The 27,950-nt window shown below is 38.4% G+C and overlaps 1 protein-coding gene across 7 annotated transcripts; it reads right to left on the bottom strand.

Moving 5' to 3' along the window:
- Positions 1 to 1,781: 1,781 nt before the first annotated feature.
- On the bottom strand, positions 1,782 to 27,572 carry IL18R1 (interleukin 18 receptor 1). Of its 7 annotated transcripts, XM_017737140.1 has the most exons (14): positions 22,553 to 27,572; positions 21,843 to 22,005; positions 19,558 to 19,709; positions 19,144 to 19,214; positions 17,873 to 18,113; positions 12,065 to 12,242; positions 11,013 to 11,166; positions 10,449 to 10,511; positions 8,106 to 8,262; positions 7,790 to 7,923; positions 6,771 to 6,932; positions 5,051 to 5,209; positions 3,259 to 3,422; positions 1,782 to 3,160 (listed from the first exon to the last, which is right to left on the bottom strand). In XM_017737140.1, the coding sequence occupies exons 4-14, from the start codon at positions 19,190 to 19,192 to the stop codon at positions 3,092 to 3,094; spliced, it is 1,530 nt and encodes a 509-aa protein (XP_017592629.1). In that variant the 5' UTR covers positions 19,193 to 19,214; positions 19,558 to 19,709; positions 21,843 to 22,005; positions 22,553 to 27,572; the 3' UTR covers positions 1,782 to 3,091. The 7 variants fall into 7 exon arrangements, with proteins under 7 accessions (XP_017592629.1, XP_017592623.1, XP_017592626.1 ...); XM_017737134.1 differs by having other exon boundaries at positions 1,782 to 3,422; XM_017737137.1 differs by having other exon boundaries at positions 3,022 to 3,422; positions 19,558 to 19,706.
- Positions 27,573 to 27,950: the final 378 nt, after the last annotated feature.

Genomic DNA, 27,950 nt, shown 5'->3' with positions numbered 1-27,950 from the left:
GAAATAGGCCTCAGCCTTGAACAGCACCTGGACTGAGCTCTCTTGAAGAAAGTTTCCAACCCAAATTGTGGCCAGGAGGGAAAATTACTATGACTAAAGCCTACTCTCTTCAATGCTATAAAGAGCAGTCCTAAGTAGGACCCTTTGAGCTCTCCTGGACCACAATGAGCTGCAACCAGCAACCTCCTTCTCAGAGCCAGTGAACTCTCAAGCCTGCTATATTTGGAGGATCACCAGACGACAGCAGATCCTGGGCTGACACCCCCACTGCTCAAGGCTCAACTCTTTGTCCATTGAGAAGATGCAAAGGCATCTGATGTGAGCACATCACTGAATTCGAGGGGCATTTTTCACAGGTATACCTTATATATATTTCTCTAGGTCTGTGGGTGTTGGGGTCCCTCCCCTGCCGTGTAGCCCTGGGAGAGGGGCCCTGAGGGCACAGACACGGGGTTTCCCTGCCCCTGCTCAGCCTCGTTCCCATTGGTTGGTTTGTGTTCCCTGCGCGGGCAGAAGGACCCTTGGTCCCGTGACTGGAACAGTTCCTGGGCAGAGCTCCGGCCATGCGGCTGGAGAAATAAACATCTCTGAAACAGCTATCAAGAATCTGTCTGTCCATATATATTTCCTTTCCACGGGACTCCTGGTTTGATATATGCGTGTTGCAGGATCCCCACTGCAACAAATGGTGGAGAATTGTGAGCAGAACGATCCCCGATCCCTAAGCGACTGATTTGTGTGAGTAAACCCTGAAAACTTTGGATTCCTCTTCTTGGTTTTGCTTTGCTATTCCATATCTAAACTATGGAGGAACCGTGGGAAGACTCTTGGCTCTCAGAGCCGCATATGGACATTTATCTTAAACTTAAAATGATTCTTGAACAACGATTTGTAAATTTTAGCTTGATTCAAGCTCAAAAAGAACTGAAACACTTCCTGGCATGGTTGTTTAAGAACTTTTTCTATGTTTCTTGGGATTTAATTCTTACCAAGGGCTTTTGGAAAACCATTTGGACACAGTTAATACTGGAGTCAAAATATATGCCGATGGAAGAATATTTTCGTGAATATTATTTCGTTACCGAGACTGTTGAGCAATGTCAGCTGTGTCCTGGCGAAGGGAAGCCTGGCGCAGGGACCGTGCGGCCCAGGCCACGTGCACTTTCCACGGGACTCCTGGTTTGATATATGCGTGTTGCAGGATCCCCACTGCAACATGTGGGCATGAGAGTGTGAATATTCTGTAGCAAATGTACTATGAATGGTGCTCTCCTAAGGTATTTAAATTTGTAAGCTAGGCCTGTAAATGAGCTACTGTCATGCTGTAGTCAATTCTATATTTATCTTTTGTTAAATTGTTTAACTTAAGTTATCGATTGAGTGCTGCTAAATCTTTAGGCCTAAACTATTGGTCAAGACTGTGGCTCAGTTTAGCTGTGGCTTTGAACCTTGTGCCTAAATGGGAAAGTCTTCCTTATTCCTTTTTACCTTTTCCTACCCTAACTCTTTTGTTCCCCCCACTCCCACTCCCACAGATAATTTTTGGGTTGACTTTGGGGTTAGATTGATTGATTTTAGGTTTTAGTCTGATTTTTGTCTGTTTGCTTTAGCCATCTAGTAAGTAGTAGAGTGGACCTTGCCAATGAACTTTTTCAGCCTTTCACTTTTATACTAAATCAGCTTTTGCCAAGACATATGTCCGTGATTCTATAAGTGACCTTAAAACACACATTCACAATATTACTTCTGTCTAACTGCAGCAAAAATGGAAGCCACAGATGTGGAGAAGGGGAAATTAAAAGTTTTATTAAGTGCAAAAGTGAACAAAACCCACAATAAAAATCATTGAAATGACCCATTACCTCAAACAAACTATCATGTGACTTCACTTATACATTGACATACACATGATCAGGCAAATCATCACAACTACAGTCTAAAAAAGTAATATTAGCAGTTCCTTTTCTCTACGGACTGGCAAGGAGAAAGCAGGCATTTCCAAGCCCTGATAAATGTCAGTAATTCAGGGTATAAGAGCAATAAGAACAACATCTGGCATTAGTATGAGTATGCATATCCTTAATTTCCCTTGTCTCCCTCTTCCACTGCATCACAGGCAGCAAGGATCACCTACAGAGATTAAGTGATGGTGTCATGATACCCTTCTGTGCAAAAATACTTCTCCTTTTACAGATGTTGAATCATTCAAAGTGTGTCTGCTTTGCTGGCATTCAAAGAACTTTGGAGTTAATACCATTTAGCTTTCAACCTTCCTTAGGTATAATCCTCTGTTATTCTGTAAAATCTCAGGGCAGCCAAATTCTGTATGGTGTCACAGGCTTTAGGGTACAGCTTCATGAGGCGTAGCACGTATAGGCAGTCACATTGTCTCTCCAAGCTGAGGTGAGGGGGCATCCACGGCAAATTCAATTTCAATTTAAAGTGGCTGATTCTCATAGAGGGCATTAAACCATCCAAAACTGCCCTACTCTTTCTAACCTCCCTTTTCTCTGTTCGTTCGGGTTTTTTTCTGCTTGATATTGTCCAAAGCCTGCATGCCAAGCTCTTTAACACGGGAGCTATTTGGGCCTACTTACATTTAGAATCCTTAGAAAACATCAAAATACAAAACAAAGAGCATCTAACTAACAATAGGAGATTGTAAGTACTGGTTTATTTGTTGAAGAGCCTCAAAAAGTATATGCAAGTAAAACAAGTAGCATTCTACATTACTGAAAACTGTGAAATAAAAATATTTTTCATTGTGCTTCATGCCACATGGTAAGTCCTAAGCAGAATGAAACTTCTGCTCCTTATGTAGATTGCTGAGGAAACCTTCTCTGGAATAAGATTTAATGATTGGGGTTAACATCATCCTGGCCACTGCAGCAACTTCTGTGTTCTTCTCAGATCTCAGAGCTGGCCTCTTAATCAACACTATTTCCCAAAATATTAGTTTATTTGGTTCTATTAGTTAGCAAAACATACAGTTTTCTGCTACATCTTCTGTCTCCAGAATTGTTATACAACTGTGTTAAAGTCACAGCCCTCAGTCTGTGGTTGAGCAGCTTCTGAGCCTAAGCCAAGATTATTACAGTGCCCTTTGGTCTTTATCTTGATAGGCTTTGCCGGCATGAGGTACCGAAGGTTTTTCCAAAATCTGGAATTCACAGGAAGAGATTTATCTTTTTTCCACTTCACCACCCTCTTTGATGGTAAAAGTGACAGTGATTCTGGCAAGAAATTGTAGTCACTTACAGGCATATATTCAATTAATATGATCTTAGTTTTTCTTTCAACTAGGGCTTTATGCAGTCCACTCTCAAGTTCATATATGGCTCTGTCAGAAACATAGTTCTGGCTCAGTATAATGATTAATCTTCTGCTTTTATCAATGAATGAATTGATATCATCAACAAACGCTGCAAATTAAAGATAAATTTATTGTTAAATTCAATTGAAAAGATAGGCAGTGAATCGACTTATCTTTTAAATTCACATATGTACCAGAAATGTCCCTCTTATGAAGTGACATTTAAGCATCTTGCCCTTATGAAGAGATTAATGTGTATAAAAGATTAAGGGTCTCTGAAAATTAACTCAGTATTGGTCAAAGCTTATTCTCTAGAGCAGATATAAACCTACTTAATAATCTCATCTACCCTAGACAGCTGTCTGGCAGTAGTCACATGGATAGAAGGTGACAGCAAAATCTAACTTCCCCCCCAACCAGACATCTCTTTGCTCTTTCCTAATAGATACCATTGGAGTGATTCCACAGAAAGGCACAAACGGCAACCTCTCACCAAGTATTCTGTAACCCTCAGGTTGCACCTTCCTTTATGACATCAAACATCCAAATCTATTTCCAGTAATCCAAGGTGAAGAAGACCAGCATGTGATGGCAGAAGGAGTTCCAACTGTGTTTCACATTGATGACTTTTGGCATGAAAAGTGGTGAATGAAAGTGAATGGTGATACCCTTTAAACATCAAATTGAATTTTCATGCACAGCTTCCAGTGCTTGTTTTAGCACCGTGGGACAAAGTCTGCATAAATCAGAGATCTGGACAACATGACTTGTAGAGAAAGGCAAAGCAAACTGCAGAACTAACCTAATGAAGAGAAAACTGAGGGTAAAAAGAGGCTGACAAGGGTATTACAACACCAAAGGATCGTGTAAAAAGAAGGAAATATTCTATTTTCCATGTTCACAATGGATCAGGCCAGAGAAAAGGAAATAAGCTAAAACTATTGAAAGATGTCAGTAAACACTTTTTTAATACTTAAAGAAAGAGAATAGGTTAAAAAAAAAAAGGCTTGCAAGAGCTGTGGCACCTCTCAGGTTAGAAAAATTTGTCAGGAATGGATATAAGGAGACAAGATCCTGTTTAATGAAGGATGGTGACTGATCTTATTGTTCTGTGGTTTGAACAATGAAATTCTATTCCTCAACTAGATCTTTGGACTAAGTGGAAACTTGTAATACCTTTTATCCAAACATTTGCAAAAAGCAGATGTCAGATACATCCATAGGCCAAACAAAATTCCATTTCTTATTTCTATTTTGTTATGGCACCCATTTCATTCAGAATATGGTTTCAACCACCACACTGAAGATACAGCAAACATACAAGTTACCTAAGAATAATTAGTACCAGAAACACCAGCTGCTCTGTGCTATAAATGTGAGTACATTAACTGGCCCTCGGCAAAAGCAGAGCAAAAGCACTATTACTGTGAAATATCTGACACCTTCTGTGTCCTCACCTTAACCTTCTCGATGTTTGCTCTTTCATCCTTTCATCTTGGGTCTTTGTAATTAGTGATATATGTGTGCATATGTGTGTAAGTGTATATTAATTAATAAATGTAACTATAAAACATGTAAAATGTTTGCAAGCAAACTTTGCATGCACATAGTCCAGATTAAATGAAAACTGTATCCTTTCAATGCACAGCACATGGCAGAATTCCTTCTAATTATAGATTTTACCTTTTTGTGAACTTGATGAGCCTATTCAATGACAAGAATATTCAATACACTCACCTCCGCCAGGGAATACATCCCTCTCAAATATACATAACTTGTACCCAAAGTTTTCTTCTAATATCATGGGCAATATCTTCAAAGCAAATTCTCTCTCTTCTTCAATGGGAGAAGCACAGTCTTTCAGGTAAGACACAAATGCATCATATTCTTTTCCATCTGAAAAGAAATCACCAACTGTTGTCTTGTTATCAACCATTAGAAATCCAGTATCTGATTCATTATTCTGGTTTTCAAACTTAGTGTCTCAGTAGCAAAGCATCTAGAAACTCCTGCTCTTTCTTCTGAAGACTCTGAAAAGTCTTCAAACACTCTTCATCGGATTCAAAAAATGTCCTGAAGAAATTTAATTTTGATATAAAGATTCTGATTGCATTTGGCAAATACTTGAGAACATTACCTTTCTACATTAAAGTGCTTTTTAAATAAAATCAGATTAATTTAACCAATTAATGTCACACCTGTGAAGCTCAAGATATGAAGGGAAGCAAAAAATGTGTCTGTAACCTGATAAAATTGCTATTTATGTGGTATCGCAGATTTCCACATTTATTTTACACTTTGTCTAAGAGTATCAAGTAGAATGGGTACTGGCAAAAGAGAGAAAAACAGTTAATTTTTTTTGTTACGAGAGTATGCCTTGTCTGGTCATGGTTTGGGAAATCAAAGACCAATCCAGAGGCCGGGTCCACCGCACTGCCCCAGAGCCACTATCAGGATTGATACACCAGCACACGTGGCTTTTCTTCTTAAACTGCACTCCTTTGTTTCCCTTTCTGAATACTTTACCACATAAGAGAGAACACAAAGTCAAGTCCATGAAACCCTACACCTTCAAGAGCTCTAGGATTAGGCAATCCATTGCCTAGTATTCAACAGGCAGCTCCTCCAGGGTGGCCTAGTCCAGGATCTCAGAGATTGTCCCTGTAACTCAGTGTACACTGTGATAGCTGACATCAACAACTAGACAAATAACACTGGCAGGCATAAATGACATCCAACCATTACTGAAAAATCTCCAACCACTGCTGTTTATTCAAGTTATATTCAAGCTGATTTAGAGACAAAGAAAGGCCAAGAAAATCAGACCCATATATACAGCAAGTTTTGTCACTGCAATTTTCAGAAAAATAATTCCTAAAATTGAGTAATTGTCAGGCTTGCTTGCTGTGAAGGTCACAGAGCTGGTGCCTGTTAAGATACTGGTAGTGTGCACTCCAGCTCTCCTTAAGTGCATGTAGTGACAAACCTATAAACATGCAATGGCCTCTACAGTCAAGGGAACATTTTAACCTTCACCTTACTGAAGGGCATCAGTGAGGTGAAAAAAAATTGTGTCAGTCTATCCATCTGACAGCTCCAGAGTGTTCATCCTCATCACAAATAGACAACTGCAAATTTCTCCACCCCTATCAACTTTTGTGATGAAGAACATGTCAGAACAGAGCTCATCTGAACAGCTGACATCCTCTCCACTGCGTGTTCCATAGGAAGCTTCTTCACTCTGTTTATCTGCTGTCATTGCCACATGTATATAACAACACACTTTAGCACCTGACCATCAAGTTCTCTTTTATATATTCTTTGTTTCTTCTCACACTGCTCCTGAATTTAAGATAAAAAAATTATCTTCGTCAAAGATGGTTTTTTCATAGAACCTACCAGAAATTATTTTTTAATCAATACACTTATTTCAATGTCAGCATTAGCAAAATCATACCTCCAGCAGTATCATCTCTTCTGCATGTATCTCTGTAAAATAGAACAAAGTCGACCCTAAACATCACAAACACAAACACCACAGCTACAACAACAAACGGAAATAGCAGCGCAAGGACCATTCCAGTGGTAAATATGTGCACAGGTAGGTCTTGGGTCTTCCCTGTAAAACAGAAAAGCAGCAAATTATAGCCTTAACAAAGAGTATTATATGACAAGATTACTGTATCCAATACTGATGACACCTAAAAATCATCTCAAAAAAAACACAATGTTGATGGGAATCCTTTCCTGCTAATGCTTCAAGCACATACACATGCCACTAGTCCTGAGATGAAGAGGAACTACACAACATGGATTACTCTAAAAACTGGAGAAACAATCCTGCACACAATCACATACAGTTCATTTATGTGTGTGCAGGCTATGTGAGATCAAGACTGACACTACAGATCCTCATAGATGTGCAGCATCCCAAACTGATGGTCACTCACTTTTGTGATGAGTTTCCTTAAGGTTCTTTATTATTTCCTGTTATTATCTACCTTTCACCCCTCTCTCAGTCCCATCCATAAGTCCTTAATGTTCCCTTTAATCTGTTTGGCTGAGATATTTTTGTATTTTTTTTCTCCAGTCTCTTTCAGGCTTTTCTTTTTCTTTACTATTATTATTATTATTATTATTATTATTTTATCTTTGGGTTTTTAGTTCCAAATGCAGATTTTTAACACTTCAATCTTTGTGAATTTTTTTATGAAGGCACTGTCAAGACATGCTCATTGTAGTCAGCATTTCTTTTGCTTTGGATTACTTCTGCCCCTGTCTGAGAGCAGGAGGAATCACCCAGGGGTTGTTATGTCCAGCACCAGATGGATGAGGGCCTTCATAAGCGGACAGACATATTAGGAGTGGTGTTTTGAAATGAGTACCCTGCCCTCAGGATTGAGAAGGCTGGCATGATTAATAATTAATAAAATTACTTAATAAAAATTAATAAATTCTTTCTAGATTAGGCCATACCTTTCTTCAATTTTACTATTTTTATCTGTGTGCTTTCATCAGCTTGCAACATGCAGGTGAAATTTTGATGCATGTCCTCATCTCTTACTTTTTTAATCCGTAGTAGCCTCGTGACATAGAACTTGTTTCCCAACCTGCAACATAAGGAATGGTGTTAGCAACCCTATCTGTACAGAAACCTACAACCACCTGAGAGGCAGATTTTGAGGGGAAAGGTTCTAAAGAAAACCCTCAGACTGTGGTTTTACTGAATTTGCAGTTCCACAAAGTGTAGGACATTATCACATACTAAATGCAGGATTTTCAGGAAACCTACTGTAATTTTTTGAACTCTTCTTCACATACTGAAGGTTCATTCTCAGGGATACCTGTGCATTGTTCTGGAAACGTTTGGTTAATTAACCAGTAGAGGCTGGCATCTTCTTGCATATAATAACCCAGGAAACCTGTGCAATTGAGTATCTCTTCTTTACCTACAAAAAAAGCGTAACATGAGAAGATCTAGTGAGAAGTAGTATTCATGTACACAGTGCAAGAAAATGTCAGCTTTCCAGGCAACATATCCTATGAGCTGTGCACCTTTCAGGATTTCATAGCCCCTTCTCAATGTTTTACAGGTGTTACACCTGCACTGGTGGTGTCTTCAGCAATCATGCACTGTTGCAAAGTGACAGTCATGCATTGCTTTCTTTCAGACAAATCATCACAGCCAGGTGAGTTTAAATAGGCCTGAGAATTTCAGGCTTTAGAGAACTAAAGGGAATTTGACTTGATGATGCTTATGGGTTCCTTCTACTTCAGATATTCTATGATTCTATAAACTAGACAGTGCTCCGCAGGCTGAGAAGATAAGAGGACAACCTGTCACCAGTGCTCCAGGGCCAGGTAAAAGTAAGTAACTGGTAAGGGGAATTACAACAATTAATTCATTGTAACAGGTAAACTATATATGATTACAGAATAAAACCAAAGCCCAGGCTGAACATGCACAGAGAAAATTATCGTCTCAGTATCACAACTGAAAATTCCTGAATACATGAACAAGTCACTTACTCAGTCAGCTACTTGTCCCATTTCAAAGCACTAACTGTAACTGACAGGAACAACCCCATAAGGTTTTGATAGTTTTAAGAAATTGCAAAACTAAAAGGACAACTGGACACTTGGAAAAAATAAGGGCAGAAGACTGCAGCTCTGGAGTGTGAGATTTTTTAAACTCTGCCATGGGAAGCCTGACCTGGATTTAGCTGCAACCATCTAGGCTATTCCAGCATCATTTCCAGGGAATACACCCAGAATGCCCTTTATTAAGCCAGGAAAAGTGCATGTTAGTCTTTGTTCAGGGCATCATGCACAAATACTTTCCAGTAAGCAAGGTCTGCACAGCAATTCTCTAAGAGCACATAAAACTGACTTCTCAAGATTTGTCAGAGACTTCTAGAACCTTCAAAGCAAGATCCAGCTGAAAATCTGGCCATCACAGATTCAGGCCTTAGAAATCCAAATTACAGTTGCACAGACCTAACCTTCCAGTATCATTGACCTTGCAACTCTAGCATTTTCAGCATATACAAGACCTATTTGGAGGCAAATATTATAGAACGCCATTTTAAACAATGAGAGATGTTAAAGGTCACGGACCTGGCTCATCCTAAATTCCCTTCCCTCTCTACCATGCCATCTGTCTCATCACTCAGCAGGGAGTTCAATGACCTTATCAAATGATCTTATCAAGGCAGAAAAGGGATGGAAGACAGGTAGTTCATATGTATATGATGCCAGACCCTTCTAACTTCTAAGGGTTGGGACAAGCACAGTAACGAGACAGAAATGTGCAGGAAGGGTGTACTGGGAGTTTGGAAGGCATGAGGAACCATAGGATTGGGATACTACCATTGGGAAAAGGACTTAGCAAGCAGTATTGGCAGGAAGGCAGCAAAATTAATATCTGAGGTCCTAGATGAGCAAATGAGATATGGGTATGAGCCACAGAGGAGACAAGCTTTGGAAAGGAAGGATTAGCTACCCAGAAGAGAGAAGCCTCAGGAACAGGAGAGGAAAAAGACAGGTAAATTTCTGTTTTTAAAAATTATTTATAGCCTCAATCGCAAACTCCTGGATCCTGCCCAAGACTGTGTGAAGCCTGCAGATCATTTTATCTAACCTACTTCCAGCTAGAAGCACAGATAAGGTCTCTTGACAATACAGATCTTCATGCACACATTGCCAGGACCGTCATACCTCACACTTCTCACTTCCCTGAGAATAACATTTTCGACCGCATCAGGTATCAGGTGATTACTCATTACTGCTGTTCACTGAGTGAACCATACATCTTTTATACATTGCTTCATGGGTTTTGCTATCTACAAAAGAAAGCCATGGAGAGATGTTTTACCACCACCACCACTTTCTCCTGCAGGTTGTAGCAGTAACCTCAGCTTCTGCCTCTCTGAAAGAGTACATTTAGGGTACTTGTATATCAATCATGTAATACACTAGGCAAAACATTACCAGATGTGAGGTTAGATCAGATACAGGATGATGCACAGACAATTCTTAGTTTGGTTATACTTACCCAGACCATCAACCATAAAGAAATCAGAACAAAAGCCTGTAGGTAGAGTAGCTACACAAACATTTTTGTGTTATTTCATACCTATTTCTGTTTCAATTTCTTCATGATGTCCAACTATCTCCAAAGTTACAGCCTCTGCTGCATCTAAAACAGAAGTACGGCTATTGAAGTAATACCTTACTTACATTCTTCCATAGTAGAAGTTACATACGTGCTCTATATCTAAAATTAATCACAAACATTCAATTTAGTTCACAGAATATCTGGATTCTGGCATTACTGAGTAGTTTAAAACCCAGTATGCCTTGTTAAATTTTTTCACATACATATAAATACAGAGTACAATTTGCAATGGTTGGAAAGGCTCTTGTGCAAAATTCTCAGTAAGTTTAAATAACTTACTTAGAGCAGCTATTTTGAAAAAAAAAATAAAACTGCAGGGAAAACATACTAAATATATCTTCCAAAATTGGTTATATTTCATCTTAACTTCTGCTTTTTTACTTCTCAAATTATTCTGAAGTAGTTCAGATTACCAGACTTGTTCCCCTTGGTATATATTTATCAAATGAGAAGTGCAATGAAAAATCTCCATAGTAAAATGAACCAAAAAGTATGCTTCAAAATTTTAGAAAGCTTTCTTACCTTCTTCTACTACAAGTTTAATTGTATTTGTGCTGTGGTATATCCTTCCTTCATGACTGATTAAAATTTTACAGGTATATATCCCAGAGTGCTGTACTGTTAGGGTTCTAAAATTTAGTTCCCTCTCTGTTTCATGTTCATAGTTCTTGCAGTCCTGCAATAAAATAAAACCAGAAAATACTATTCTGTAGCAAACATGCATTCAAAACATTGAAGAAATGATGAGGTTTTTTTGACACAAGTATCACCATCATCTTTTCACTGTCTCAATGACAAGTGTCTGACCCAAAAGAGGTGTGCACCCAATTTTCACTCATGGTCACTTAAATGCCACATCTGAACATTTAACCCATTAGAAGTTGAGAACATTGCAACTGAGGAAAATATAACTACCTATGGCCCTATCCATCAATGGTCCCATCATCCCAGGCCCTGAAACACAAGAAAACAGGGCTGTAGTTCATTCTTGCCAGGTTACTCCAGATGCCTTTACTAAATCAGTCAAAATCTCTTCCAGAAACTGATAGATCTTGGAGTGAACAGGGTCTGTTACTCCAACCAGGAGACCTGAGAGGAATAAGGAGCACTTCTCAAAGTGATGACTTGCCAAATAATGAACAGAACTGGATCTGTTACACATGTAAAAAGTGTTCAGAAACAGAAAAATTGAAAAGTTTGTAATTACTTTACAAGTACATGCCAACTGTAAAATAAAAATCTTGGCACCTCATTTAGCATCAGTACAATATCTGTATCAGCAAAGTGGCAGCTGGCTAAACCAGCTGCTGCCTAAATCAGCAAACAGACATGCACATTCCAAACTACGAGTTTAACAACTTCTGAAACAGATGTATTTTTTTAACAAATCTGAGGGCAGACAAAAACTTTGTTTTGCGTACCTGTCTAAAGTTTTTTGCCCTAATCCCATGAGAAATTAAAGCTTTACAACGTTTGTAGATGCTTCTAAAAATTTGTTTGCAATTAATATTTCCTGTAATTAGATGTTTTGTTTCTATAGGCAATGATTTGAGTGACACTGTTTCAGTAATTACCTTGTACCATGTTATGCTCTCATTTTCATAGATGGACAAATCACTGCATTTCAGTGAATGACCAGTTCCAGCACTTTTAATTTCTGTAGTCAAATGATTTTTGTTGAAACAGCTACTTTTATTTCTTTCAAGTACATTCAAGGTCCATTTTTGAATTGTTAAATTTTGTTTTCCATTGCTAAGAAAAAAAAAGATAAAGCAAAATCAGTTTTAGGAGCTTTTAAAAATTATGCAGCTTAGTGAGTTACAAAACACAAATAAATTCTCAAATACATCTGGTAGGTAAAAAGTACATCTACAGTGACCTAATTATTTTTATTCCCCTTTATACTTTCCCACTCCCAAATAAGTGTTATTTCCTTTAACCAAACAGGTTACCTAAACTAAATGCACTACCACAAAACATTTGACAATACAATTATATCTATTGAACATGACAATATATGCTACATTGACCTGAACAAGGATGCAACTGTCTGTGACATCATGAACAGTTACATGAGAGCATCAAAGAATCTTGGACCTTGAATCAGCTAAAGATCCTGCAGGCTTAATTTCTTAACTGTTGCTAAGGTTAAAAGCCATAACTGAAAAATATATTTGTAAAATAAGTGATAAGACTGGCAACTCTGATATGGTTCATAAAGCAACATTAATCATTGTTTGATACTCTGCAGATAGTCACTGATATTTTGGAAATATTTCTAAACTCCACAAGTCTCATGAATCACAGCATCATTTATGGATTCAAGCATGTCTGTAAAACAAGGCATTTTGGAAAGGGTGCATCTCTTTGTCTTTTGAGTCTGAACTGCTCAGAGATCTACAGTAGCTGAGCACCCCAGGCTGACTGGAAGAGTCAGGAACTACCACTTCTGCAGCAGAGGCATCACATCCCATGCAGTGTCTAGAAAAGATCACACAAATATGCTCAAAAAATACCTCTTTTGAATATCTGGGAGCTGATGATTGTCATTTAGATATCTACTAAGTTCTATCCATATATTCCTTGAAAGAATCAGATTATAGCTGTTATTTCACTGATATATCCAAATACATGACTACCAAGGGAAAGGAAGCTGGAGGACTTTTGACTTAAATTTGGCAAAGTTAGAGCTTAAGAGAAAGCCATATGTTGCTGTCAGTTAGCGGGTGAGATTCTGACAGTTAATGGGTGAGATTTTGCAATTAGTGCATAAAGCTCTCATTTGTTTTCTGAACAAGCAGGGCCTGACAAAGAAAAAGCAGCAATCACAGAGCACTTCCCTCCAATGTCAGTCATATCTTCATAAATATGTTTGAATCTTTCTGCCTCCAAGAAAAGAAAAAAAAATTGCTTCCAGAAGTGCAACTGGTCAAGAATTGTTTCAATGAGAAAGGCCAAGAGGACAAAGAAGTTGGAATGGAGAAGCATCCCTGGTGAGTACATCATCTTAAATACCATTCTTGACATGCCTTTTGAGTGTACAGGACTCAGAAGAGCTATTAGGACATCATTTTTATGATGAATTTAGACCAAGTCTTGGGTTGTTTCTTTTCTGCTTTTTAAGCCCCCTAAACAAATGTATTTATGTATTCTGCTCACCCTCTTTGCACTGTAGCCCTTTTTCAACCTACACAGGTTCTCCTTACTCACTTGAGATGTTTATTACTCGTAATTGACTCTTTAAACGAAAACATCGTGGTTTGGTTTCTAAATCAGCTACCTATGCTGTTACAAACAGGAAAAGCCTTACCAAAACTTTTCCATCAGAGATAAGCTTGCATGGGTATTCACAGTGGGTGGAGTCCTTCTCACCTATTCTTCAATATCATATTTACACATTTAAATCAGAGCTACTAATCACAGTCAGCAGTGGGACCACAGTCAGTAGTCAACCTGTTACAGTGCAGTTTATATGACCTATTTTTTATGTTTGGTTTAGGACAAGATAATCTGTGGCCCAGAAAGGCCTCTCTCTCCCTGACAGTAAAGGTACCTAAGATAAGTTTAGGTGTAGACATAAACATTATATCAAATTAATTCCACTGAGTCTGCGTGTTTCTTTAGGCATCACTCTACCAATCTGAATACTGTCAGAGAAGCAATTTACAGATCTAGCCACGAAATGCATATGATTTTACTCTCTAAATTCAGCAGATGAAAGAAAAGGATCTGTAAAGCCACATGTTCCCCTCAGCACTGTCACTCCACAGAGGGTTTCTTCTGTGATCCTGTTTGGGGAAATCACTCGAAGTGGATCAAGATATTCTACCTGATGAGCCAAAATCTGGCAAGGAGAATGTCCCTGGAAGGTATTAAAACCATACCTATGCAAACAAACATTAATTTGTCTTGCATCATTTCTAGTTGCCTGCCATATAGAACGGTTTTCAATATATATAAAAAAAAAGGCATTTAGGTGTATTTTTTAAACTGCTAGTGTCTGAATTGTTATATTTTTATCCTGGTTTTTACTTGTTGAGAGTCTTTAGTGATATTTTGTCAGGAACAAACCATTTCTGGTTTAACAGACTTTCAATCTTCCCCCAACAAACCCACCAAGAAGGAACAACAAAATCTAGCTTGGCTCAGAAGATGATACAGGGAAGTGAAAGCCCTTAGAGAATATAAACCAAGTTTACTGGATACATAACCAATTCTAAGTCATCCCTTAGCTATTTCACTGCAGCAAGCCAGTGTTATCGCAATATTTCAATCTACTGCAGAAACTGTCACTCTGCTTTCCAAATTGCAGTATTAACTCCAAATGCATGTTCCTACAGCTTTCAACTGTTCTAATCATATTGAAAAATTGAACAATATTAGGATTTTAAAATTTATCGTGTATTTATCATGGTTCTCTGTAGTTTTGGTTTTTTTTCAGGAACGTGTAAGTTCCCTCAGTTTCAAGGTCACCAAAACAGAGCAACCTGATGACCTGCTTTTTTGTATTCTGTTTTTCTCTTTGACAACCACAGGATATAGGCTATAAAAAACACCCATACAAATTAAAAATCTTTCCAAAGACCTGTGACAGTTTTTTTCTGCTTACCACACTCACTACAAGTACATGTGAAATTTTTCAGCAAGAACGTTGCTGAAGATGGGCGCATTCATGCTTAGAGGTGGTGTCCATTGATTCCTGAATTAACATCCTAAGTCTAGTGCACTAACACACGTGAACATATCAACACACATATATGCACACTTCAGCTATCTACATATGTCTCAGCAGGACACTTCTAGGTTAACTGTAAACCTTCTGATTCCTCTGTAAGTAAAAAATAAGTGGTTAAAACACCATAAAAACATTGTTAGATCACCTTCGCCTCTTACTTCTTGTATATTGTCAGTTGTAACACAGCAGAAAAAAAATTCCTATGTTTAATTAGTTTGCAAAATCTGTCATGTTGTCTTCTTTTCTTGAAAATCTGCAGTATATGTAGCTGTCACATTGTTCCCTGAAACTGCCTAAACAGTTATAAGTAATCTAAAAATTATTTCCAATATAGCTTACAAATACCTATCCCCAAATTAATAGTTGAAAATTTAGAAGATAAATAAAAATATATTTAGCATACCTTCTTTCAAAAGTAACCCCTTTAACCTCCTATAAATACTCTGAAATTAAACTAATTCCACTCAGTCATTCTTATTAAATATTAAACCAGTTCAGTAGTCCACAATAGCCCACAATCTTTCCTTCCCTACAGAGACTGCTAAAAGCCTCTGTCTCTGCAGAAAAAAAAATTTTCAATAATCTTCTGTATTTGCTGAAATATAACTCATTTAATTTGCCTGCCAATAGTGAAATCCATCATATGAAGTAAGCCAAAGATCCCATTAAAATCCATTATGCCTGTTGTTCCAGCAGTGAGACCTGTGAAGAGTTCTCACAGAAGGATTGCAAGCTTCTGGCATCATTCTGATCCTAACAGAAAAATGAGAATTCATATGGGCCTAATGAAAAGAAAAGAAGAAGGGCAAGAGGAAGGGCAAGGGGAAGGGCGAGGTGAGGCAAGGCAAGGAGTTTCAGAGTAAGAAATTTTTTCCTCAAAGCAAAAATACTTTCTTTCAAAACTGATTTTTAAAATGTAGCAGCTAACATAGTCCTAGAACACAAGACAAAAAAGCAGAAAATCAAAACTCTCAATTTCAAACAAATGCTCTGATGTAATCAAGACTTTTTTGCTCAGTTTCTCTCTTAAGCAAATTACTAAATCAAGACATTTCATAAAGGATTCTGATATTTTCATGTTTTCCAGCAATTACTTATTTTAACAAACCTCATTTTAATAGTTTTACTTCAGTTCTTTTCCTGTCACTTCCTTCTTCTATATGTAAGGCTGTTTCCTTCAGTTTTGAGGTTTACACTTTTTCATAATAACTTGATAGTATTCTTATGATTTACTGTGGATTTACTGTCATTACTCCAAGTCCGTAAAATAATCAGAAAACCACAATGATCATGAATTAAGCCTGGGGTTATCATAGCTCTCTTCTCTTCTGTCCTGTATTTTAGACTCCTTGTGGCAGTCTCCTTTGGTAGCCTGGCAATTCAGGTACGATCTCCACCTATCTTTCCCCGTGACAAAATTAGTCAGTCTGCATTTTGTGCCACTGATTAGGTGGAATTAGAGTGAGTTTTATATTTAATAGCTCTTTTTGTGAAGAGACAATGTAGACAACTGATCAACACAACAAAACTGCACAACAAACTAGACAAACTACCATATTCATCATCCTTAATGAAAATTCTCTTGAATTTGAAATAGATGAATACATTTTTCTCAGTATTTACCCTTCAATTAAAAATACTTTGCATTTCATATACCATGACTCACTACTTTTTAAAATAATATCAATAAGGAGATAATAGTAATGATGCATGGAAAAATAAAACAAGGAGATTGCAGCTTCCAAGTTAACTTGGAAGTTAACAACTGAAGTCTAGCTTCGAACAGTAAAGTATCGAACTTGAGCCTGCGATATTTCTGGAAAAACGTGGGGAGCATTTTTCAGTATCCGCGTCCCGTAACCTTTACAAACCTGGCTAGAACCTTAAAATTATTACTTGGAGAACAGCACAAATCATTACATGCAAGGTAATCTGCTTCAAATGAATTGTTGCTTCAACTGTAAATGCTGAATTATGGGTTTAGTGCAAGTTAGTCATAAGAACTCCGTGCAACAAACTTTTGATTTAGTCCCTTAGTCTTTTAAGGTGTTCCAGTGAAGACTGGCACCAAATAATGGAGGCCCATCCTTATTTCTCCTTTTAACCCATAATGTTCTACAGCAGTAAGAAATCAAATGCAATTATTTAATTTGTTCTTTGAATGGCTTCATGCAGGGAAAGGTTTGAACAGAAAGCAGAGTTTAGCTATGCTATGTTTAATCTTTACGATACAGTTAGATGATTTGGCAAGCCTCATAGCATGAGATCTGCTCAACACAGCAAGCAAGAACAAGTCTGGGGAAGAAGACAAGCAAATGTTTCCTTTTCCTTGTCAGGGGACAGAAGGGCTGCCTGACACTCATTTTGCTTAGGTAATTAATCACAAGCCAGAAAAAATGCTGCCTGCCTTATCAAAAGGTTTACAGAACATTTAAAAGGCTGAAACTCCTTATAGATATTTGTAAATATTAAAAGTTCACCTTGATAGTTATTGTGAAATGAAGTGTGAAATGACACTGCAGTTAATGCAATTCCCTGAGCCCCTTTTATATAGATGCCACTATCTATACAAAACAAGGCAAAGAAATTATCTTCATCATAGACATGTGCACAGGCAAGACATTTATACATTCTGATGTGTACCCACCTGTGAATGACAGAGTAATTCCCAGAGTCACTGAGTTCAGCTGGCCAAAACTCCAGAAAATTCATTTGTGAAACAATTCTGTGTGTTTCCTTTACCAGTTGCCGCTTTCCAGCACTTTCTTTGTACCAGTTTATTGTGTATGCTTCTTCCTGAAAATGTTCTTGCCTTGACTCAAGGTAACAAAGGAAAAAATATTCCCCTTCTAGAACATCAATGGAGGCACGAAGGGGGCACAGCTTTTCTTCAGAGAAAGGGGAAAAAAGATACGTTAGGAAGCCAAGTACTTGTTTCAGAAAATTACATTAACCTGACTTTAAAGTAATTTGCTGTGCTGCTGGTATCTTATAAAGAGAATTCTTTCAGCAAAGTGGTCTGGCAGCATTTATTTATTTATTCCTACAATATTTTCTGAAAACCTCAGTTTTCCACACCTTTATTCTATCTTACCAAAGCAATACCAGAAGAAAAAGGCAGCTGAAAATAAAAAGACATTTCCCTATCTCTATGATTCTTTCACATGAGTTCCACAGAGTCAGAATAAAATTCTGAAAGGGCAGAATCTGGCCTCACTCTACAATAAAGCAGCTCCCACAAATGGAAAGAGAAAGGAGAAGTTCTTCACATATGGTTTGACTTGACAAATATGTCTGAGATAAAAGCACAGATCCTATAAATTAACATTTGTATTTCCTTATCTTCTTAATTAAAACAGAATCATTATGTAGATATATTTCTGAAAAACTTCAGATATCTTTGGAAAGTTGCCTTGGAACGAGATTATGTGTGTAAAATTTAGTTTTTAAGTCTGCCTTTCCGCACAAATTTCTCAAATTTGCTTTTGCATACAGAAGTCATGAAAAGTACAGAAAAGGAACCATGATCTAGCATTAAGAGTCAAAAATAAAATCAGCCTTCAGTCTCTCTTTCTCCTAAGGTTCTCAGAGATTATTGTTGTTTAGCACCTATTGTGACCACACTTCTGAATGGCACAAAAAGAAGCAGACTCTTTCTCTTGCTTGCTATGTCTCTTCACACAGTCATGGTCACATACAACATCATCAGGTTTCTCCAGGTAGCGTCCTTGCTTTTTCATTTCATAATTTTGGTGTTTGGGACCAAATTTCCCCAGCCTGGAGCTGGGCTGAAATTGCCAAACCTTTAAGTTTTTGTTCTTGGCTGCAAAACACAAAACTTGTCCTACTCCAAGCAACTGTCAAGATGCTGGCACATATTTTGAAGGTTCTGGTTTTGAATTGAAGACTTTTACTTACCAGTGGCAGATTCCATGACAAACATTACCAAAAAAATCATCAGAGTCATTTTCTTGAGTTACTTCTCACTTCTGAAAAAAAAGAAAAGAAACTGAATTTCTCTTGTTTGTTCTGAAAACCTAAGAAAAAAAAAAACAGATTCACAGTTCATCACAAGTGCAGTAAAACATTCCTTGGAGCATGTGAGCATTGTAACTATTGCCTGGTGCTGAAGAGGGATTTCCAAATGGGAAGTTACATATTTTTATCATAACAGCTATTTTCATACATCAGGTAATGTATCTAGATTTTTCTTTGCAATTTCACTTCAAATTCAGAAAGCACTGCAGGATTTCCTTCTTCCATTTTCTTATTTAATGCATGCATTTTGCAGTATTACAAAAGCACTCAAATCCCAAGCCAGTAGATACCTACCACAGGATAGGACAGTGCTTTTTTTTCTCCACAAAGAGAACGACTTTGCAAGACTGGACCTTGTGGAAACAGCCAGTGGAAACTTCCCTTGTCTTCAGTGAGAACAGCACAATGTTGCAGATTGGATATGTTGATGGGTAACTTTGAGCCTGCTGGAAAACAATGAGACATGTAATTTCTCTCACAATGTGGTGCGTGGAGGCAATAAGCACCAGCTAAGAGTGCTAACATTTCCACTGGGGGGAAGGACATGAAGCAGCCTATATTCAGTTGCTTCATGTGTAGTCAACTGATTTCAAAGGCAAGTGAAAAACACCACTAAATAAGATCAGCTTGGAGCACTTTCTGAGGTTCCTCAGAACAGCAGGTTAACTGACAACCAAAGACAGAGCTACTCCTGAGACTCTGCCTCAGTTTTGCTTACAAAACAGACAGGTTAGATACACAACTCAGTTCAGCCTCTGAACCTAAAACAGACAACCTTGCTCAGTGTTACCCAAGCATGGATGGACAAATGAGACACATGCACACAAGATGTACTTCAGAGATCTAAGAGATCTGCCAAAAGAAATGTCATTAGCAATCCATGTCTTTTTTATTAAGTAAATCTGTTGCAATTTGAGAAAGCACAAACTTAATGTTGTAAGAGACTGCCCTGAGATTTACAGTCAGAAAGTTCCTGTGACCTGAAGAGTCTGGAGGCAAGAGGGTACTGCATTTCCCACAGTATTCCAGAATGACACCAAACTGAGTAGCTGCTCTCCCTCTCCTATCCTTCTTCTCAGTTCTTTACAAGTGTGTCATCATCCCATAAAGCACTGTAAGGAGATGGAGGAAGTGTTTCACATCCCTTTTTTCAGACAGCCTGGTAGGCAAATCCAGATTTAGAAAGCTAAAAGAGACTGGATGCTGAGTACTGGAACAAGCAATTTCAGTTCCTTGTTACGCATGGAGATTCAAACTCCTATACTTCATAAGGAAAGAGGGGCCTCTCTCTTTAATTTCTCTAATCTTTTTTTCCTTTTTTATCCTATCACATTCAGAAGAAATACAGCTGCTAGAGACTACAAGACTATGATCCACTACATAAAGATAAAACCATTTATCACCAGATTTTTAACTCTAAATCCAGTTCTTTTTTGGTATATCACGTCAGCACACAGTGGAAGTTCGTTTGAATGCACACAGTATAATGGAAGCTATTTAGTAATGACCAGGTTTAAGATTCACAGCTAATGAAAAGCAAGACACAGGACCTTAATCTTACTCTCTCATTGCTGTTGAACCTGATCAATTTGTCTGAAATTGTTCACTGTAGGCTAAAAGTGTTTACATTTGAGCCACACAGTTTGAGTACTCCTCAATGAAAAGCTGGGCGGGGGGGAGATGAAAAGAAAGAAAAATGCTTTTAGTGAAAGTCAGCTAATACAAAGATAATCTTTGAGAAACAGAATAAGAATTTTAATTTTCGGAAAAAATTGAGAGTTATTTTAAAGTAAAAGGAAAAATTCTCTGCCTAATAAAGGAGTACAGAAATATTAAAGGACAGAATGCTGAGGCAATAGAGGGAAATGACAGTTTCAATGAAAATTGGTTAAATTACCAATTGTCTATAAGGATCAAAGTGACAATAGCTTTAAGCACGCTTTATAAATTTTATACCTGTTTAAAACCACTGATGGAATTTTAATAATAAAATATGGTTCTTAAAAATGCTTGTGCCACTGTGAAACCAACAAAAACTTTAAACAAACTGAAAGTTTAAATTCTGTAAAGTGCATTACCAATATCTCATTAATTAGAAAATTGTATATATTTAAGCAGCCTTTAAATTATTCCCCACTTTTCTAGAATCACCAGAAGATCTTGAAATGAAGTGGGGCTGATACACAGAAGTGACTGATCCTCTGTTTTGGATAAGTAACTCATTTTGATCAACACTTTTGGAAAACTCAATTTGGTCCTGAAGGGTTGTGACTTCCTTTTTTAAAAAAACACAACAGATTCTTCTGAACATGAGACTGCTCTAACAATCATCTTCGGGTCAAGGGAGGAAAGCACTAATCTTTCCTCTTTAAGGAATTCCTGTGGAATTTAAGTATTTTCTAAATATTACTACACAGAGCCATAATTTTCTCAGCATTCATGAAGAAAACAAAAATGTTTAACAAACAGTTGTCTTAGACATATTAGATCCAAGCACCATTCTGCCAGGATTGCAATTTCTTGGTAAAAATGAAAATCTGTCTTAATTTCAAAGAAGACAAGCAAAGCTGTTTACTTACTATGCAAGTCTTGCCAGGTGGAAAGTGGAAGGAGAGGGAGTCTTCCAAACTCCAGAGAGCTGCAACTTGAACTTACAACTCTTCTGAGTTTTAGTCATCACTGAAACAGAGAGTTGTCTCTCTCAGCAGGTGAATGCATAGATATTTCAGTTTGAAAAACCTTCTGAAAAAAGGAAAAGAGAACTGCTGATTGCAGGAAGGAAAACAGAAGAGGGAGATGTGAGAAAATCATTTCTGCTGGTATTAATGGAAAGGTAAAGGCAAGTCCTTAATATTAATAATTTTTCTAAATGAGACATTTGAGACCTGATACACAAATGTTTCAGGCATAATCTTTTGCTCCTACCACCTACAACAGCGCTGAAGGAGCCCATCCTCCTCCAAAGCCACCCAGGTGTGAGGGAAAGGGCTGCAGACAGCCCAGACACGGCGACAGGGACTGTGTGTTGAAATAAGTCATTTTCAGGGCTAACCTGTTTATGGCAGCTCTATAATGAGGAAAAATTATATAACGGACCCCGGAGAGAGGTGTCCGAGCCAGGTGGTTCTGGGAAGTGCCGGGCAGTGCCGCGGACAGGGAAGCGCGGCTGGGTGGGAGAGAGACCGGGCAGGGGACGGGCAGGGCTGGGGACGGGCAGGGTGCCCCGGAGAGATCCCCGGCCAGCGAGGGCGGCGCGGGGCACACCCGCAGGGAGCCGCCCCTGCCCTACCTGGCTGCGGCAGCAAGGCAGCTCGCCCGGCTTGGCGAGGGGGCTGTGCTGCCACCCAGCCCTCGGAAACCCAGAGGCGCGCCCCGCCAGCAGAGCGAGTGATGATCAACTTCTAGGAGACGGAGAGGGGGGTGTGGGTGTGTGCGTGTGCCTTCCTTCTCACAACCTTCCAGGGGAAGAAAAGCCGTAAGGAGGTGATTGTCTTCCGTTGTCTTCAGCTGAAACGCCTCCTCCTCCTCCGCCTTTCTGCTGAGCGCCCATTGTAGGACTTTTCCAAGGAGTGTGGTGGAGGTAGGACGGAGTGCTACGAACGAGTATATTGGGCTGAGTATACCAACTTTGATCTCTGCTACGGCTTCCTCCCCAGCTCGCTGCCTGGTTTGAGAATGAGGACGTGCAAAGAGCTAAAACTGAAAGGTTGATATTCTGCAAAGACCTCAAAAGACACACACACAGAAAAAAAGAAAAAAAATTACATCCCACAAAAAAAAATTACAAAATATGGTGTGGAGGAAAATAGACAAGGCAAAAGACATGATTCTATATTGGTTTTATGAGAAATGTCCCCATTTGAGTGCTATTTTTTTCTGTGCTACCATCCCCTTCATGGGGAGAATAAGGAAAACTTTCAAGACATGAAACATTTTGTAGTTCCATTACCGCAAAGTGAGTGTATGTATTCACTTCTAAATAAGCCATCATGCCGTTAGTTGAGTTGGCTTGTTAGCCAAACGTTGATACATTGGAACTGTGGTTCCACCAGGGGCTTCTGACAGGCATATTTCCTGTTTGAGTCCTGTTCCTGCGTAAATGAATGCTTGCCTTTGTTAATTACATGGACAGTTTATCTGCTAAGTACTGTTCAATAATTCACTATACTTCTAAATAAAGTTAGTTTGGTAACAGTGGGAAAAAGTCATTCCCTCAGGAATTCTTTTATTTTCATATCACCCTTTTCATCTTCAGAAATTTGCTTGGTGACAGCTATCTTTTGGGTTTTTTACCCAGGACAACTCCTAATGAAAAAGGTTTCAATTGCAACAAGAGGGATCACGTTAGACATAAAACAAACAGGTTACACTAAAAAGGAGGGAGGGATTACACAGAGCTGGCTGTCTTGCATATTTTCATTGCAGAGGTGAAGCAAAGAAACCCTGGAGTGTTTTACTGTCTCATCTAATTTTTTTCCTCATCACAGATTGAAACAATATGTATATAACAACAATCAGACCTTTGGATAACATAAATCAGCACAATTTCAGGAAAGTAAGCTAAGGATACAACTAACTATAACTACTTTAAAAATGTGTAAAAGGTATTTTACAGTGCTTTTGGTTCTATGACTTAGTACCTGATTTTAAAACCAAAAAGAAAGTAGATATCATAAAGATGATAATGATTTTATAAGACAGTCTGGAAACTATTTAGCAGCCAACAAATAAAATCATAAAGTAAAATGCAGCTTTTTACTTTCACAGAGTAAGTCTTCATAGTGACAGTTTTGAAACTTCTTTTTTTTGACTTAGTCTTTTACAGCAATATTTTCCGTGAGCTTTTCTCTCATTTTCTCTCATGTGCTTTCATACTCTTTTGAAACACTCACAAGTTTTTTGAACTTTAATCTGCATTGCAGAAAGAGCTGTGTTCAATTGGTCCTTTCAACTGTCATAGCTAGCTCTGTGATACATGAATATATGTGAAAGGAGAATAAACTTCACACTTTTTAGTTCTCTGACTAATACAATTTTAATAGAGAAACTTTAGTCTGGTAATAGATACGTAACTTGACTAAAAATAGCTACAGCTTAGATTTTAATTTTGAAAATGCCATGATGAACATGAAAGTTTGCACTAATATTGGAAAACAGATTGTTGAAGGAAGCTCTGACAACCTGATCAATCAGGGAAGACCTGTTACTTCACAGTTTTTCACTTCCTTTCCATCCAACATAAACTATACCAAGGTGCTAAATGAAAAACTGAAACTATTTCCGTCAGAAATTGCAACACATCCAACTCCTGTAACCATGGTTTAAACCTGTTTGCTGTTAGCTGGCAGTAGTCCTTCTTAAACTACTCCTATTATCTCTATATACAAGTTATATTAATTCTTAGCAGAGGTTAAATTATATTCAATAGTTTTTCAGCATTATCTTCCCCTGATATCAAAAAAGCAGGTTACAAACTGAAAATGTGTCTGTTAGAGCCTCATATGTTTCTCATAAATATTAAAATACTAAAGTTGGACACTTTCAAACTTTCCTCCATATCACAGCATCACAGGGTAATTCAGGTTTGAAGGGACCTCTGGGAGTCCTCAGGTCCAGCCCCTCTTCAGGGTGCATACAACTGAGACACGAACACTTACAAGGGTGGGGATTCCACACCTTCTCTGGGTACATGTTCCAGCTTTGGACCATGCAGATGGTGAAATTGTTTTTCCTAATACATAATACAAATTTCTCATGTTCTAATTACTGCCAGTTACTTGTTTGTCCTATCTCTGTGCTCCTTTGAGAAGAGTCTGGCTCCATCCATTCTCTCTGTCTTTTCATTAGATTCTTGTAGATGGAAACAGGGCCTCTTGTCCTCTCCCTGTATGATCTTTGCTCTTGGTGGTCTTCCCCTGGACTTCAATATGTCAGTACCTCACTTGTACTGGGGAGCCCAAAACTTTACATAGTGCCCCAGAGATGACTTCACAAATGCTGCATTCTAGGGAATAACCACTTTCCACAGCTACATTCTCATTAGTAAGGTGCAGGGCGCAGTTGGTCGCCTTAGTCACAGGGACACACTGCTGAATCATGTCCACTTTAGTGTCAACCAGGACATCCAGTCTATTTCCACAAAGTTATTTTGTGTTAGGTTGACCTCCAGGCTGCGTTGCTGAATGGGTTTATTCCATCTCAGATGCAGCACTTTGCACATGCCTTGGACTGAACTTCGTGAGTTTCTCATCAGTCCATTTCTTCAGCCTGTTGCTGTCCAAAACAGCAGCCCTGTGCTTCAGTGGGTCAAGTATCCCCCCACAGTTTGATTTTCTGTCTAAAAATCCACTGGTTGTGCAGTCTGTCCCATTGTCAAGGTCATCAATAAGGATGTTAAACAGTCCTGGTACTGGTATCACTCCCTGAGGGATGTCTCTAGTGATTTGCTGTGAGCTGAGGTTTGTACGCTGGTCACAACGCATTGGTCCCACAGGGACTTTAGTCCCACTGTTTTTCTGCTCACTTTTGTGGATTTGTCTATCTAACAGAGACTGTGTCAAAGACCTTGCTCAATATAAGATATGCAGCATCCAGTGTCCTCCCACCGTCCAAAACACAGCTGGACATGCATGATATGTATCTAAAACAACAGCTGTAGTTTTCCAACCCTTGAAAGAATCAGGAACATACAGTTGTACATTCAATTGAATATACTATCAATTTTACACATCATCTTTCAAACAGGCTTTGTCCAATGAAAAGTAAGAAATTAATGTTGCATATACTACAAGTAATAGCTTGCTACGAAAACTTCCAAAAATTTCTAAAAAATTCCTTTAAGTGGTCAGTCTCTTGGGCTTCACAACCATGTGAGCTGTAGGAGCATAAAATCTCAAACCTATAGGATTTCTAGCTGGTCAGAATCTCTGGGTCCCTATTCACCCAGGAGAGGGCAGGATGACTCTGCTCTATTAAAGAAGTTAAAGCAAATCTGCTCTCCACCTTGGGGTGCCAAAACCAGAGAAGCACAGGGCAGAAACTGAAGAACATTAAAACTCTTTGTGGACAATATAATTAAGCAACAAAATTGCCTTGGTGCTGTTTAGTTTAAGCTTAAAGCATCCAAACTGAATCTTCTATAAGATTTCTATATTTATTCCTATGTTATTATTTCTATGTTTATTTATTTCTATGTTGGAAGAAGACTTTTTTGTTTGTTTGTTTTGTTTTTGTTTTGTTTTGCACAGAGCAGACTGTCATTCTGTTATTCTGTGAAGGCAGACTTCTTAGTGTAAAAATAGCCAATTTTAATCAAAAAAGTGTTTTTGAAAATCTAAGTTCTGTGTAAGTTGCATATCATAGAATGATTGAGAGTTGAAGGCACCTCTGGAAGTTATCTCATCAACCCCCCTGCCCAAGATTGGCCAGAATCTAACCCTGGAGATTTTTTAGTATCTCCAAGGCTGGAGACTCCACAACTTCCCTGGGCAATCTGTGCCAGTACTGGGCCACCCTCACCATAAAAAAAACCCTTTCTGATGTTCAGAGGGAACCTCCCTTTTTTAAGTTTTCACCTATTGCCTCTTGTCCTGTCAATGGCCATCACTGAGAAGAGCCTGACTCCCCCTTCTTTGTATCCTCCCTTCAGATGAGGGACTTCACCAGGCTAAAGAGTCCCAGCTCTCTCTGCTTCTCTTCATAGAAAAGATGTTCCAATTCCTTCACCAAACTCAAGGCCCTTTGTTGTACTCACTGCAGAATGTCCATGTCCTGTTGAGGAGCTCAGAACTGAACACAGGACTCCTGATGTGGCCTCAGTGGTGCTGACACTGTAAAGATGCTGTAAAAGTATTCCACAGTACTTTTTGTGCTTTCTCTCTAACATTACAAATATGATAACATCTGTAGAAAGACATCCATTTTAATGTATATCTCATATTTCTTTACTAAACACCAAGGAATAACAAAAGAAACTGTGACAACTGCAACATTTTTTAGTCATTGTTATGGTCACATACTCACCCCCTGGTCCTGTAAATGTTCTTTGTCACTCTCAGAATTTGCTCCTTTTCTTTCTGTCAAGGCCATTTTGTTCACTGCTGGCAACCACAATAAGAATTATTTTCTGCCACAGCCTGTGGCATAAATGAAATCTCTCCTGATGGGGGAGAGTTTTTAAAGTCCTTGCCAGGAGTTAGTTCGAGAAACAAATGGAGACTTTCAGCCTTCACTGCTGCTAGATAGTTGTTTATTAAGTCTTATCAGAGAAACAGAGTCACTAGCATGACCCAGACACAGCACAGAGCAGAGAATGCAGCAGAAAGCCTAATTATCAAGATTTACACAGCCTTTTAAAGATAATTTAACCAATGGTTACTAAAAACGTACATTATTTTCACTTTCCTACCAATTATTCAGTAACACAGCCAGGAACTGTGGAATTCTTTGTCCAATCATCCCAAATTAGTTTTACTGCAGAATATGGAGTAGTAGAAGAAGAAGAAGCAGGCTTGGAGAACAACAACAATCCTCCATTTTGATGTTTTTTGCTCTTATCTATTTACTACAAAGAGAAGCCCAAAACATCTAAATTTTTCACCTTGCGACAATCTTACATAGTACTCATTCACACCATTGTATTTTCTAGTTCTGGCCTGATAGTTGGCAATTTTTTCAATGGACGAAGG

Source organism: Corvus brachyrhynchos, unplaced genomic scaffold (assembly GCF_000691975.1).
Source record: "Corvus brachyrhynchos isolate BGI_N302 unplaced genomic scaffold, ASM69197v1 scaffold83, whole genome shotgun sequence".
NCBI lineage: Eukaryota > Metazoa > Chordata > Aves > Passeriformes > Corvidae > Corvus > Corvus brachyrhynchos.
The sequence above is the reverse complement of the archived record's forward strand: the minus strand, read 5'-3'. Positions and strand labels throughout refer to the sequence as shown.

Coding starts and splice junctions, on each gene's coding strand:
- IL18R1 (XM_017737134.1), bottom strand. CDS start 19,192: ATGACTCTGATGATTTTTTTGGTAATGTTTGTCATGGAATCTGCCACT. Junction 18,114..19,143: donor TGTCATGGAATCTGCCACTG/GTAAGTAAAAGT, acceptor CTTTCTCTGAAG/AAAAGCTGTGCCCCCTTCGT. Junction 7,924..8,105: donor GAAGAGTTCAAAAAATTACA/GTAGGTTTCCTG, acceptor CTTATGTTGCAG/GTTGGGAAACAAGTTCTATG.